The sequence below is a fragment of the Zingiber officinale genome, chromosome 5A (genome assembly GCF_018446385.1).
Source record: "Zingiber officinale cultivar Zhangliang chromosome 5A, Zo_v1.1, whole genome shotgun sequence".
NCBI classification, from domain to species: domain Eukaryota; kingdom Viridiplantae; phylum Streptophyta; class Magnoliopsida; order Zingiberales; family Zingiberaceae; genus Zingiber; species Zingiber officinale.
Genome location: NC_055994.1, coordinates 27,937,757 through 27,951,730, shown reverse-complemented (window position 1 = coordinate 27,951,730; position 13,974 = coordinate 27,937,757). Strand labels below are relative to the sequence as shown.

The 13,974-nt window shown below is 32.4% G+C and overlaps 2 protein-coding genes across 2 annotated transcripts; both read left to right on the top strand.

The window, feature by feature from the left end:
- The first annotated feature begins 575 nt into the window (after nucleotides 1-575).
- LOC121979494 (zinc finger MYM-type protein 5-like) lies at nucleotides 576-1,980 on the top strand. Its single transcript, XM_042531482.1, has 2 exons — nucleotides 576-1,269; nucleotides 1,373-1,980. The coding sequence occupies exons 1-2, from the start codon at nucleotides 576-578 to the stop codon at nucleotides 1,978-1,980; spliced, it is 1,302 nt and encodes a 433-aa protein (XP_042387416.1).
- A 2,477-nt stretch (nucleotides 1,981-4,457) lies between these two features.
- Nucleotides 4,458-12,694, top strand: LOC121980358. The gene is made up of 2 exons (XM_042532364.1): nucleotides 4,458-4,793; nucleotides 12,236-12,694. The coding sequence occupies exons 1-2, from the start codon at nucleotides 4,631-4,633 to the stop codon at nucleotides 12,520-12,522; spliced, it is 450 nt and encodes a 149-aa protein (XP_042388298.1). The 5' UTR covers nucleotides 4,458-4,630; the 3' UTR covers nucleotides 12,523-12,694.
- Nucleotides 12,695-13,974: the final 1,280 nt, after the last annotated feature.

Here is a 13,974-nt window from a genome sequence, read left to right as displayed (position 1 = left end):
GGACGCCAGCAGCACCTTTCCTAAACGGCTAAAATTTAAGAATTTTCACAAGAGAATCAAGGTAAATTTTTTGATTTTCAATTCTTCTAGTTTCCCCTCTATTTGGACTATTGTATCTTCATATGAATCATATTTTTCCTTCTCATATGTTTTACTTAGCAATTAGCATGTTGTTTTATTCCATGATAAATGTTAATATGTTATCTACAAAGTTACTTCTCATTTTTAGAAAATGAAGTCCCTATTGCAAGATTTCTAATTGTACAAATGTGAAATGCAAGATATCAAACTCTTAACTTGCAACTTATCAGCTTGTAGAATTTTACCTATCTACCTTACATTCATGTGCATATATGATTGAGTTATTCATACTAACTTGTGATTGTGTTTCTCAATAGCTTCATGGAGCAGAGATTCATTTTCATAGGAAATTACTTCATAGGAAATTGAGTTGCAAAATGAACATTTTATAATAAATGTTTGTCTAATATCTATAATAAGTGGCTGTTTGAGAGTTTGATTTTTTTTTTTATAGAAAATTAGAATATTTGATACAAGGAAGTATCTATCAGGACATGATAAGCGGAAAAAAAAGAAAAAGAGTTGAAGAATTTATTGACTCTCAAAGAGGGGCAATTGACAGATTTATTGTCAAAGAATCGAAAAATTCATCACTTGAAGATTTGGTTAATGAAGAAAAACAAGAAAACAATGGTAATGAATTACATGAAGGCTTAGCCATTGAAAATGATATAGAGAGAGATGTGAATGAGATTGAAGACAATGAAAGTGGTGATGACTTAGACTTTAAAAATAATTATTCTGAAAGTGATGATGATGCTATTAATGAAGTGAATGAAGAATCAAGTTCATCAATTCCACTTGACATTTTTTATCCTAAAAATTGGGAGAATTTAGATCCCAAGTGGAAGGATCAATTAGTGGAAAAGGGCCCTATAAGAGATATATTAACAGGGAAAGGTCCAAAAGATAGATCAAATAGACGATTCTCTTCAGATTTTTATACTCGGATTTTGCCAAATGGTCAAAAGCGCCATAGAGATTGGTTGATCTACTCACAAGCACTTGATAAAGCATTTTGTTTTTGTTTCAAGTTGTTCAAAAGGGGGCCTCAACCAAGTCAACTAGAAAATGAGGAATACTGTGATTGGGGGCATCTGAGTAGTAGACTTAAAGAACATGAAACAAGTATTGAGCATATCAACTATTATGTTAGTTGGTCGGAGTTGCGTATCAGGTTAATGAAGGGTACAACAATTGATCATGCTATTCAAGATCAAATCAAGAAGGCAAAAGAGCATTGGAGGAAGGTATTACACTGATTGTGAAATTTTTGGCTAAACAAATATAGCATTTCGTGGTAGTAATGAGAAACTTTATGATGATAACAATGGAAATTTTATGGCTGCTATTGAGATGATTGCTGAGTGGGACTCAGTGATGAGGGAACATATTGAAAGAAATGCACATCATCATTATCTTAGCCACAAAATTCAGAATGAATTGATATGCTTGTTAGCTTCTCAAATAAAGAGTTCTATTCTTGAAATCATTAAAAAAGCTAAGTTCTTTTCTGTAATACATGATTGCACTCCTGATGTTAGTAACCAAGAGCAAATGACTTTAGTTATAAGATGTGTTGATGTTTCTACAAACTCAATGAAAGTAGAAGAATACTTTTTGGGATTTTTAAAAGTGGATGATACAACAGGACAAGGCTTGTTTGAAGAATTGGAAAATGTGTTGAAGAGTTTTGATCTTGACATTGATAATGTGAGAGGGCAAGGATATGATAATGGGGCAAATATGAAAGGGAGGCACCAAGGTGTACAAAAAAAATTGTTGGATATAAATCCTAGAGCATTGTATACTCCATGTGGTTGTCATTGTTTGAATTTAACACTTTGTGATATTGCAAATTCCTGTGGCAAAGTGAAAGACTTTTTTGGAGTAGTATAACGGATTTATACAATATTTTCTCATTCTACAAAGAGGTGGAAGATTTTGATAGATCATGTAACGGTAAAAGGTTTAACTCTCAAGCCATTGTCAATCACTCGATGGAAAAGTCGTACTGAAAGTGTAAAAGCAGCGGTACTTCAAGCTCAACAAATCATAGAAGCTTTACTTCAAGTTGTAGAAGAAAAAGACACTGACTCTAAAATAAGAAGTGAAGCTAAGTCTTTAGCAACATTTTAACTTGGAAATTTTGAGTTTTTAGTGGGTATGATTATTTTGTATGAGATATTGGGTAAAATTAATATTGTTAGCAAAAGCTTACAATTTGAAAACATGCTTATTGACGTTGCTATGACCAAGATTAAGGAGTTAATTGCTTCTTTTGAAGAGTATAGAGAATATGGATTTGGACAAGCTATCAATACAGCAAAAGAACTTGCTTCAACAATGGAGATTGATCCTGTTTTTCCTGAAAAAAGACAAATATATAGAAAAAGACATTTTGATGAGGTTACATATGAGTCTTCGAAACTACCTCAAGAATCTGTTGAGGAAGCTTTTAGAGTTCATTATTTATTGTTCATAGTAGATCAAACAATTGGATTATTGAAGAAAAGGTTTGAGCAATATGAGGAATATGAAGATCTTTTTGGATTTATTTTCATAGCTGAAAAGTTGAGTTCATTGATTGATGAGGACTTGAAAGCTCGTTGTAAGAATCTTGAAAGGAAACTACAAAGAAAAAATGGTACAAGACAAGATGTTTCAGATTTGGATGGAGATGACTTATATCAAGAACTGAAAATCATATAACATATTCTGCCAAAGGAAACAAAAACAGCAAGTGAAATACTAATTTTTTTGCAAAGAATGAATTGTTTCCCGAATTCATTTATTGCATATAGGATATTATTAACTATTTCGGTGACTGTCGCATCTGCAGAAAGAAGTTTTTATAAATTGAAGTTGTTGAAATCTTGTTTGAGATCAACCATGACCCAAACAAGATTGAATGCATTAGCTATGATTTCGATTGAGAGTGAGTTTTTAGAAAAACTCAATTATGAAAAATTGATCGATGACTTTACAAATAAAAATGCATGAAGATCAATTTTTCATAGTTAATTGTAATAATTCTTTTTCATTTTCTAATACTGAGTATTAGCAACATTGAATATAATGTTTTTATTATTATGGATTTTAGTTTATGTGTTCTGTTGATGAATTATTATATAGTATCGATTTTATTATTTTTATCTTAATTTAAAGGGCCCATTTTTTTTTTTTTTTTTGCACCGGACCCTTCAAAGTCTAGGACCGACCCTGACCTCATGTAAAAGTAAAATCTAAATAATACATGCAACAGGTGAATTCAATTGTTTTATTTCTTTTTAATTTTTCTTCCTATAACTAATTCTTTTTAGAAAATTTTTCCTTTTTTTATTGAAAGATTATGACATTATTTTCTTTTCATGTTTTTTTTTTACTTTTGTATACATATATATAGTTAAATTATTCCAAATAAAAAAAATACAAAGATTTTTTATAATTAGTCTTTAGTATCAAAATTGCTTAATATGTTGGAAGAATAGCTTGGATAAAGATTTGTCTTCATTTAGCATATCTAAAATAGTTATTGGCCTTAGTTACGTTGCCTAGTTGGGTAGGCCTTTGGAGAGGGATTTCCTTACATATCAACAAGTCATAAGTTTGATATCAAGAATATCCTTCAATGGTGATTGTCTTGTTGATGATTAATAGAAGGGGAAAATTTAATTATATCATAGGTGTGTTTAACATCTAATGACATCTCTGACGTAACGATCGATTCTCATAAATTGACGATTTGAGATTTATTTCATTATGTGCTTAACGTCTATATATTTACATTTATTTCTATCCATATAGATCTACCATAAAGAAATTGTTAATGTAATGGATCTATAATTTTCTTTTTTTTTTAACATCCAAACACAAATCAGCCAATTTATCCAAATGGAAATTCAATAATTCTTTGTCGAAGAGAATTATTTCGATCTCAAAAATATCTCATAGGTCTTCAAAATAAAGAATGAATTCAAAGACACGTGATAAAATAATTTGGATATATATAATATATTGTAGACATTTGGTGGGTAGGAGTCGTTAAACAAGGCAAATCGGGATGATTAATTATGCATTTCAAATTTAAGTTTACCTATTTTAATAAATTAATTATGCCTTTTCATATTAATAAATTTCTTGCATTTTTTTTATCATTTTAAAATATTAAATAATTTATAAAATAGGCTTCAGAATTAAAGATGTAACTATTATAAACTTCTAAATACCTTCACTTAAATATTTATGTTTAAATAATTTATTTTAATAAAAAATAATAGCAATTATATTTTAGGAAGAGGAGTTTTTTTATTTTTTTGGCTAACAATAATTATAAAAGAGCACTTAATGCTACTGTCAGTTGCTGGGTTGTAAGGAGTCGGGCCGTTCGGCCCAAAATGTAGACGAGTCTAAAACGGTGCGTCGTCAGCTGCTACTTCCTCCTAGCGCTGCGGAGTTTAGACAATTCAGAGTGGTTGGAGGGCAAGGAGAGGGGCGATCGATTGACCATCGACCGAGCGAGAACCGGAAGCAGCGAGGATCATAGAAGATGATGACGACGACGAGGAGGATTGGTGGAGTGGTTGGGACGGTATTCATTGCGTTCTTGTTCTGCAGCTCTGCGGAGGCGTGGACGGGCGAAATCCGTGGGAAGGTGGTCTGCGATGTGTGCGGAGATTCTTCCATCGGACCCGAGGATCATGTATTGAAAGGTCGATTTCTCTTCTTCCTTCTAATCCTCTATATTCTTGCTGTTCCTGTTGGATGTCCAATTTCCTTTGTTGTTCACAGTAAGTATTAGCCATAATTCAGATCAAGATTTGGTTTTTTAATTCAAAAATCCTTGAGAAGATTAGGGCATCAGCAACTGTAATATTAATACACGAGGAAATAAAATATTTAAAGATTATGTTAATAATAATAATTTAGACAAAATAATAAAAAGAATAAAAATCATCAGGATGCAAGTAATAGTTGTTTTAAAACTCGAAGATGCGACCAAATAATTTCTTCTTGAGAAACTTGTGTGATTGTATCTTTCAACGTTAAGCAGTTAACAGAGTGCACAACAAAAACTTGCTAAAAATCAGAGGAGCAAACAGAATTTTTTTTTTTTCACTACTTTTTTCCACCAAATAAAATTGAATTCTCCAAAACAAAAGATATTATATCTGAAGAAGGCTTAGGAAGTTATAGTGGGTAGCCAACATTGGTCCATCCGATGATCAAATGGGTTACCTTCTCTTGCTTTGAAGATGTTTCAAAAGTAATCTTTAAAGGACACAATATTAAGGCAAAACCAAAACTCTATTTAAGTCAGAACTAAAAAAGTCTAAAAACGAATTTAAAGATATTATACTTATGGCAGCTTTTTGAATCTTCAGATAGTTCTTACACATAACAATTAACCTTGCAGATTAAATGTCATCAATTAAGAATGTGCTTCTTTCATTTGTTTCCCTTATCTATATCCTTACGACAAGAACAACAATCAAGTTTTATCCCACAAAGTGAGACCGGCTATATGAATCCTTCTATGCCATTGAGCTCTATCCCTTACTATATCATCATCTATATTTAAATAAATTTTATTTTATTTTATTTTGTTAACCAAGTTTTTTTTTGTATTCCTCTTCCTTGTTTGATGTGCATATTTGTCATACTTTTACATCGCCAACTGGAACATTTATTGGTCATCTAAGTATATGTTTGTACTATTTTAAACGTGTCTCTCGAAGTTCTTCTTCAATAGATGCAACCCCGACTTTCTCTCTAATACTTTTATTTCTTATCATGTCTATCCTCGTATGTCCACATATCTATCTTAACATTCTCATCCCGGCAACTCTCATCTTCTACTCATGTGCTCAAGTCATAACCAACATTCAGTTTCATATGACATGTCTAACCACTGTTTTGTAGAATTCCTCTTTAAATTTTAAGGATACTTTACTATTACATAGGACACCAACGCTCTCCTTCATTTTAACCATAATTGTGTTCCAAATAAAACATATCTCTCAATCTCTCTATCCTTTTACAAAAATGAACCTAAATACTTAAAGCTCTTAGTTCTAGACAACTTCTCATCTTCTATCTTAACAATTTTCCCATTACATTTATTGTTGTTAAATTTAAATTCTATATATTATGTCATTATTTTACTAAGCCTAAAACTTTATGCTTTCAGTTTTTCTCGCTAAGATTCGAATTTAACATTATTTCACGTGTCTCATCTAACAAAACAATATCATCTGCAAACAACATGCATCGCAGTATCGTATCTGGGATATGTCCAGTCTATGATTAGTGTAAAAAGATTGAGACTTAAAGATGATTCTTGATGTAACCCTATCTTTATGAGATATACTTCGGTTACGCTGTCTAAAATCTTCACTCTTGTCGTTACATCCCCATACATATATTTAATTAGTTCAATATATGCTATACTTACACCTCTCTATTTTAGAATTTTCCATATAATTTCTATTGGGATTATATCATAAGTTTTTTCTCAGTCAAAAAATACCATATGTAAATCTGATTTTTATTTCCGATATTTTTTAATTAGTTGTCTAAGAAGATGTATAACTTCTATTATCAACCTTCCAAGCATGAATTAAGCATGAATTCAAATTGATTTTTGGTCACCGTGTTCTCCTTCCTTAATCTTTTTTCTATTACTCTTTTCTAAAGTTTCATCGTATGACTCATTAATCTAATACCTCTATAGCTTGTAGAATTTTGTATGTCTCCTTTGTTTTTATATAAGAGAAATAGAGTACTTGCACTCCATTGGTCAGACATTTTCTTCTTTTTCAATATTAGGTTAAATAAATCTATAAGTCATTCAATATTTTGTTTCCCTAGACACTTCCATTTCTCTATCGGAATATTATCTGGTCCAATTAATTTTCCATTTTACATCTCATTTAAAGTTTGTTCTACTTATGAAATTTAAATTTTATTATAAAATTTTAAATTTCTATACTCATTTAACCGACTTAAATTGCCTACGTTAAGTTGATCATCTGAACTTTCATTAAAAAGTTGATGGAAATACCTCTTCCACCACGCTTTTATTTCCTCATTATTTACTAGTACTCTACTACATTCATCTTTAATACATTATTTGAATAAGATCTCTTGTTTTTCTCTCTCTTTCTTTAATTATTCTATAAATATCTTTTTCTCCTTCTTTGTATACAATTTTCAATATAAACATTTAAAAATAACTTTTGTATGTTCACATAGCAAGACATTAAATATTAGTTATTTTAGTAAAAAAAAAGAGAATTTTTTAAGTTGGAAATTAGAGATAAGCACAACAAATGAGAGATGTTAAATGAAGCAGTGGCCAAACTGTGCTGATCATGTTCTGATATTTGTTTTTTAGTAAATGATGAGAACTTATCAAGATAAATCCCAATTTTTCCCTATTGACCAACGAATGTGTTGTCTTCAGAATGTCTTTGGGAGCAATGCCAACTGTATCCTTAGGTGTAAATAAGTTTAAACTGATCAGGAGCTCAAGGGCATGGTTAGGCAATCATTGAAACTTGGACTCTCTATGGTGACTTTTTTTAAATAAATAAAAGGCAAGGTGTTCTCCTATGTAAATTGCCTTGTAATTGATTGATCATGTGTCAGATCAGAACAGTTATTTGAATGCAAAGCTATTCTAGGACTACCAATGTATATAACAACAATAACAACCCAGCCTAGCCTTATCCCACTGGAGTTTGCTTCCAAGTGTCATCTACAGGAGACAAATTTATTAATGCAATCTATAAATGATCATTAATAATATTAAATAAAAGCGTAGAATGTTAACATGTATATATAATAAATATATTTTATACCACCAATATTATATTAGTAATTATGATTGTTGTTCTATACAAAGTTCACCTATTAAATTGTATTTAAAATGAAAATTTTGCAGGATATATATATATAAACTCAATTCATTAAATTGTTATATTTTAAAACAACTTTAAACTTAATTTCAAGGATCTAATTAAAATTTCTATCTTTAGAAGTTCCTCATCTATATCAGTATTATGAGCTAGGTAGCATAATAACTGAAAAATTAGTAGGCTTTGAATAGTAGCAAAAGGGCAGCAAGCTTCCACCAATGAGGGGTATGCAACCAGACTCAAACTCATGACTTCTAAGTCACACGGCAACAACTTTACCATTGCGCCGAGGCTTAGAATAGTAGCAGTTCTACAAATAAAATAACGGTGTGTTGGCAAAGACAATTCTTATCATTCCTACCCTTGATCTGACACTACTAAGAAGAACCGAAATAACATTACCAGTAATCCTGGAAAGTCCATATTTATCTGATTATAGGCTGATCTTTTTCTTTCACTTTGTTTCAAAAATCTTATCAAAGATTATGGTTTCAAGGCTGGTCACCCTTCCTACACTTATTTTAGATTATCAAAGCACATTTCTCAAAGGAAGACTTGTTTAGAGACAACATATTTTTTTATGTAATTAATTATAATGGACGAGTGGAAAGAATCTTATTCTGATGCTTGATGTAACTTTGCCAATTGTCTAAGACCAGCACCAACTACCTGAGCAAGGGTTGAAAATCATAACCAAGGGCATTGGATATGCATTTCCATCAAGCAAGTGGAGGGTTTCAAGCTGTAGCTTGCTGCTTCCAGTGTTGAAATATTCTTACAATATATAATAATGCATGTGTGAACTGATATGTAGAAGCCTTCAATAAGAAGACCTTGTCAAAATAGTGGAAGAAGACAGTGACCAGGAAAAGCAAAGATTGGTACAAGCGAAAGGATCTTCAAAGCACTATGAGAATGTAGAACCACATACTGAACACCTGCATTTATGGAAACAACCCTTTTAAAAGCGTATCCAAGGAACGACATCCATCCAATCTTCATGTATAAACAGAAAAGGTCTGACTGATTGTTTGTACGCCATCAAGATCAAATACCATACCAGTACACATTACAGGAAGTCTGTGATTGATGGTTCTCTCTTGTACGATTGTTTACTATCACTCTATTGGTGGTGGTCTCTTCTATCCCATAATCCTTTTTCAAGTTATTCCTAAAGGCATATATTTTAAGTGTTTTGACCTTCATTGTAAGGTTCCATCTCAGTCTAATGGGATTCGTATTTGATTTTCGGTTAGGGCCAAACAAGGGAATGCAAAGGAGAAAATGTGCAAGTAAGGTTCCATATGATTCTTAGTCACGGTTTTCGCCCCCATCCCCTCTCTTTCTGATACTGTTGAAAAGGATTAAGCTTTGCAGTTGGTGTGGCAGTAGTAAATAGTCCTTTTGTAGACTTTAGGTAGACCCCAACAATGAAAGAAAAACTTCTTTGGATCCAATATCTGTCATTCAACTCATTTTTTGATACTCAAGCATTTAGTGATCCCAAAATTCATTTAACCTGGAGGCTGTTTACTCTTTGATCAATGATTGACCCACCACTAGATCGATGAAGAATCTCTCAAAAATCCACTTTTTGATCAGTGATTCACCAGCTTCTACATTTAGGGAGCCCACCTTATTCTTGTACCTGCTAACTTGTCTGATTGACAGGACCTGATGGCTTGAATATGGATTCTTTCTGCATTTTTGAAACCTTTTAAAGGATGGTTTGCTACCTGGGATTAGAGAGTTTTTTAGGACCTCCTCTATGCCTGTGTTATGGGGGTTGATTAGAATTGTGTTCATTGCAGAAAAAAAAATATGTAACAGGGCATGCAGAATTTTTGGAGAGCACCTGGTTAACAGGATGATGGCTCTTTTGTGTTATTTGATATCTTAGAATCAAACTGCTTTTCTAGCTGGGAGGAATGAACACAACAATATTATGTGTTATCAAAATTGACTAGAAAAAAACATTTGATAGAGTTTTATAGGATGTACTCTTGGCTATTATGTAGATGATGGATTTTCAATTTTCATAGATTGGAGCTTGTTTGGCATTCCCTATTTTCCACTGTAGTCTTAATGGTGTTGATTTAGATGAGTTCTAGGATTTGCATTGGTAAAAGGTGGAACCTTTTGCACTTATCTGTTCATCATAGTGTGGCAACGTTTAGCCATTTTGAATTACTGTATTGAGGATGAGAAGATTTCTTCTTATCAGGTAGGTTGAGTAAGATTTCATAGTTATATTTGTTTATTATTTGTTACTTAATTATTAAAGAAGCTCATAAACCTTGTTTGTCAGTAAAGGCTATCTTGGATCCATTTTGTAGGACTGATTAGAGAGTAAACTTGAGTGACTCAGAGGTCTTTTTCCTGCAAACTGTTGTAAGGGCACTGTTAATAGAAGTAAGGCATTTGGAGTTTAAGGAGGGAAGCTATCTTTGAAATATTTGGGGACTTTTATCTCTCCTACTAGAATACCTATTGGTAATTAGAATTTATTGGCAGATAAGATATCTGATAAGGTAATCTTGTGGAGGAATAAATATGTCTCTCAACCTGGTAGAGTTGTTCCTGAGTAACTGTTATGAACTCTATGGCTGTACATTCATTAACTTCTTATTGCATTAGCAGTTGTGTTGTGGATAAGCTATGTTTATAATTCATTAACTTAGTTCTCTTCTAATGCAAAAGTTTCTTTTGGGATCACATGCCAATACAAGGCATTTAATTTGATATTTTGGCAAAAGGTGGAACCGCCACCCTAGCGGCCCCCTGGCCTCGGCCCCACAAGATTCCAGAGGGAGTAAATCACGGTTAATGCTGGGTAGGATAGGTTAATATCAAATCACGTTTAATTTGATATTTTGATTCAATAGAAGGTGGTCATTAACATGAAAGCTACTAGGGAGCATGGTGTGAGGGATGTAACTCTAATGAAGTCCGTAATTCTAAAAGGTTTCTAACCTTTTTAAACAATGAGAATTATATTTAGGTGAAGATTCTGATGGGGAAGCATGGATTCTTCCATTCATGGCAATCTGGGTGGTCAGGGAACTCTTCCTGGGTAGGTAGGAGTTAAGGGACTATTTGGTGAAGCTGAATGGGAATAGGCAGAACTGTAATATTTGGGATGATCCTTGGATTGGGTCTGTCGCAATTTCCTGGTGGCCTACTTAAGTGAATATGGAGAAGAATGGTAGTTTCATAATGTCTGAGAGAAGCATGGCAAGTACTGGAATGAGCTGTATTTTTGTCCATACAAAGATGGCTTATAACTACTTGAGGGACAAGGCTTTTGTGGAGATGGTGAGGAATGCTGAGATTTACTGAAAGGAACTCTGGGTGTCAGAGGTCTCTCTAAGGGTAGAAAATTTTGTTTGGAAGGTGACTAATGGAGGTTGGCTGCTTCTAGATTTGGTTATTCTGTGGTTAGTGTGTTTTGTGGATGTTTGTTTTAATTATAGAGGTATTAGTGATGATCTGAAGTATTTAATCATATAATGCTTCTAAGATGGTTTGGAAATTGATGGAGGAAACAAGGGTCAGAGATTTGTGTATGGATTAATGAGTGCTGTTAATAGTAAGGAGATCTGAACCAGCTATACAAGGATTCATGAGGCTGAAGGTTCTGCATAGATTTTTTATGATGTACTTTTGGAAGTTTGAATTGGATTTGGCTGCTTTTTGGTTATGGTAAGGCTTGGTGAAGGTATTGTTTCTGGCTTTGAAGCATTGCGTGGAATCTGTTAAAAGTATGCTTTCTTCTGAAGTCTTTATGTTTTTTTTATTCCAAAATAATTATACTGTTTAAATGAGGAGTCCTACAGTTTATTTAATGGTTCCTGATATAACGCAGATTAGTAAGGACTGATTACTCTTTTCTTTTGGATGGCATAATGAAGTGATGGGAGGCATGCTGGTTTGAGGAAGAGTATCGTGTGGATTTGAAGTTTCACTCACACTAGGTTCATCGTCCAGCATAAGTTTCCTTATACCACTTGTGTATATATTGATATATATGAATAAGTTTGAACTAGCTCACTAGCTTGACATATCATTCATGTCAACGTCAGTTTTTGTCCAGTAACTGATTCTCCAATTTTCCCTGCAATCTTGTTTGTTCATGTTCTGTGTCGCTTAAAACAAAATATTTTATCTTGTTAAGGAGCTTCACCGTGACTAGGCATGAGCTAATCTAAATAAGGTATATGACATTCATCTCTCAGGTGCCGAAGTGGCTGTTCTTTGCATAACAAAGTCAGGTGAGGTTTTCAACTATCAGGCCTTTACCAACGCCAAAGGCATTTATAAAATTGCTGAGACGATGCCCGAGAGTGATCGCTGGGTCTCTTGTCTGGCAAGGCCTATAAAAAGCTTCAGTGAAGATTGCACTCGAAGGGGAGATGCACACTCCGGAATCAAGTTTTCCTATAAATTGCCATCAGGGAATTCTCACAATGTAAAACCGTTTCTGTATAAGCCTGCTACAGCTCCAATGTATTGCTCTGAATAATATTTTCTTGTATGAGATTAAGGATGTGCTACTTATTCCCGTGCGAGACAATAAAACAAGATGTATGTGAATTATAATTATCCTTGTAAGAATTAAGAAATGAATGTTCTTATTTATAAGCCTGTAACTTCACAATTTTTATGGAACTTCACCATCTGGTTAAACTTTGATAGATGTTAGTTTATCTACTAAGATGCAACTTGGGCAAGTGAGGTTAGCAAAGAGGGTAAGTCATGTAAGCCACGATACATTCATTGTAGGGAATGAATTGGTAAATAACCTACAAATCAAGTAAATTAAATTGGATATATATTTATTAAAACTTAGAGTGTTAAGTGAACTAGCATTTCATGACTTGTTAGTGTAAGTTGGATTATTAATCCTCGCCCTCCTATCAAAAGATTTTATTATAATAATTTATATATATATTTTTGACTTGGTACAAAATCAATACGGAGTCTTGACGTCAAAGTAAAATTATTGTGACTTAAAAATAAGGATAATAATTTCTTCTAAACTTGATAGAAGATTTGATATCAGACCTGAATAGAGAATGTATGAAGGGATTTTTTAAAACCCGATTAAATAATCAGATAATTAGGATAAAGGTATTCAAGTAATCGGATAGGAAAGTGGATCTAGTAGAATCATATTCATACCTGACCCGAATCCTAATTAAATTATATATACATCCCATAAGCACCTAAAATTTTTTTAGTTTTAATTTTTTTTTTTTAATTTGAACATCATAACCTAACCCCTCCTAAATCATTAAAAAAAAAATCTATTTGGCTTAATTCTGGAGTAAATTTTTTTTTTAAAAAAACTATGAATAGTTCAACAAATAGAACGCAATATATATATATATATATATATATGGGGATGGAATATGATGAAATTAGAAGTAGACTATTTAATTTATTTGTTAATTATATATTTTTTATATGATGTTAATCATACTTTAGTTGAAAAATGATAGTCGGATGGAATGAAAAAAAATAAAAACTCCACCCATGACGATCGGTTATGGCCGATCTCAAGTCGGGATAAAGGAGGAGGGTTACGTTAGGTTGCCAGCAAACGTTAAAATTATAACAAATATTCAATAAATGAATTCAATAATGAGGAAGGGAAAACTATATTAGATTTTCCAATAGCATATGACCTTATATTAGCTAATACATTTTTTAAGAAAAAAGAAGAACACTTAGTCACGTTCAAAAGTAGGAATAATAAATCACAAATTGACTTTATTATGATTAGGAAGAAGGATAGAAAGATTTGTAAAGATTACAAAGTCATCTCTGGAGAAAGCTTAACTACCCAACATAGGTTAGTAGTGTTGGATATATGCCTTAAACATAGTATTAATAGAAAGAATATATATACGACTATTAGAATTAAGTGGTGGAAATTAAAGAATGGAAAACAAAATATATTTAAGGAGAAGGT

Excerpts from the sequence above, each read along its gene's own strand:
- LOC121979494 (XM_042531482.1), top strand. The coding sequence starts at position 576 with ATGATAAGCGGAAAAAAAAGAAAAAGAGTTGAAGAATTTATTGACTCT. Across the intron at positions 1,270-1,372 it reads GCGTATCAGGTTAATGAAGG|CATTTCGTGGTAGTAATGAG; the intron begins GTACAACAATTG and ends AAACAAATATAG.
- LOC121980358 (XM_042532364.1), top strand. The coding sequence starts at position 4,631 with ATGATGACGACGACGAGGAGGATTGGTGGAGTGGTTGGGACGGTATTC. Across the intron at positions 4,794-12,235 it reads CGAGGATCATGTATTGAAAG|GTGCCGAAGTGGCTGTTCTT; the intron begins GTCGATTTCTCT and ends TTCATCTCTCAG.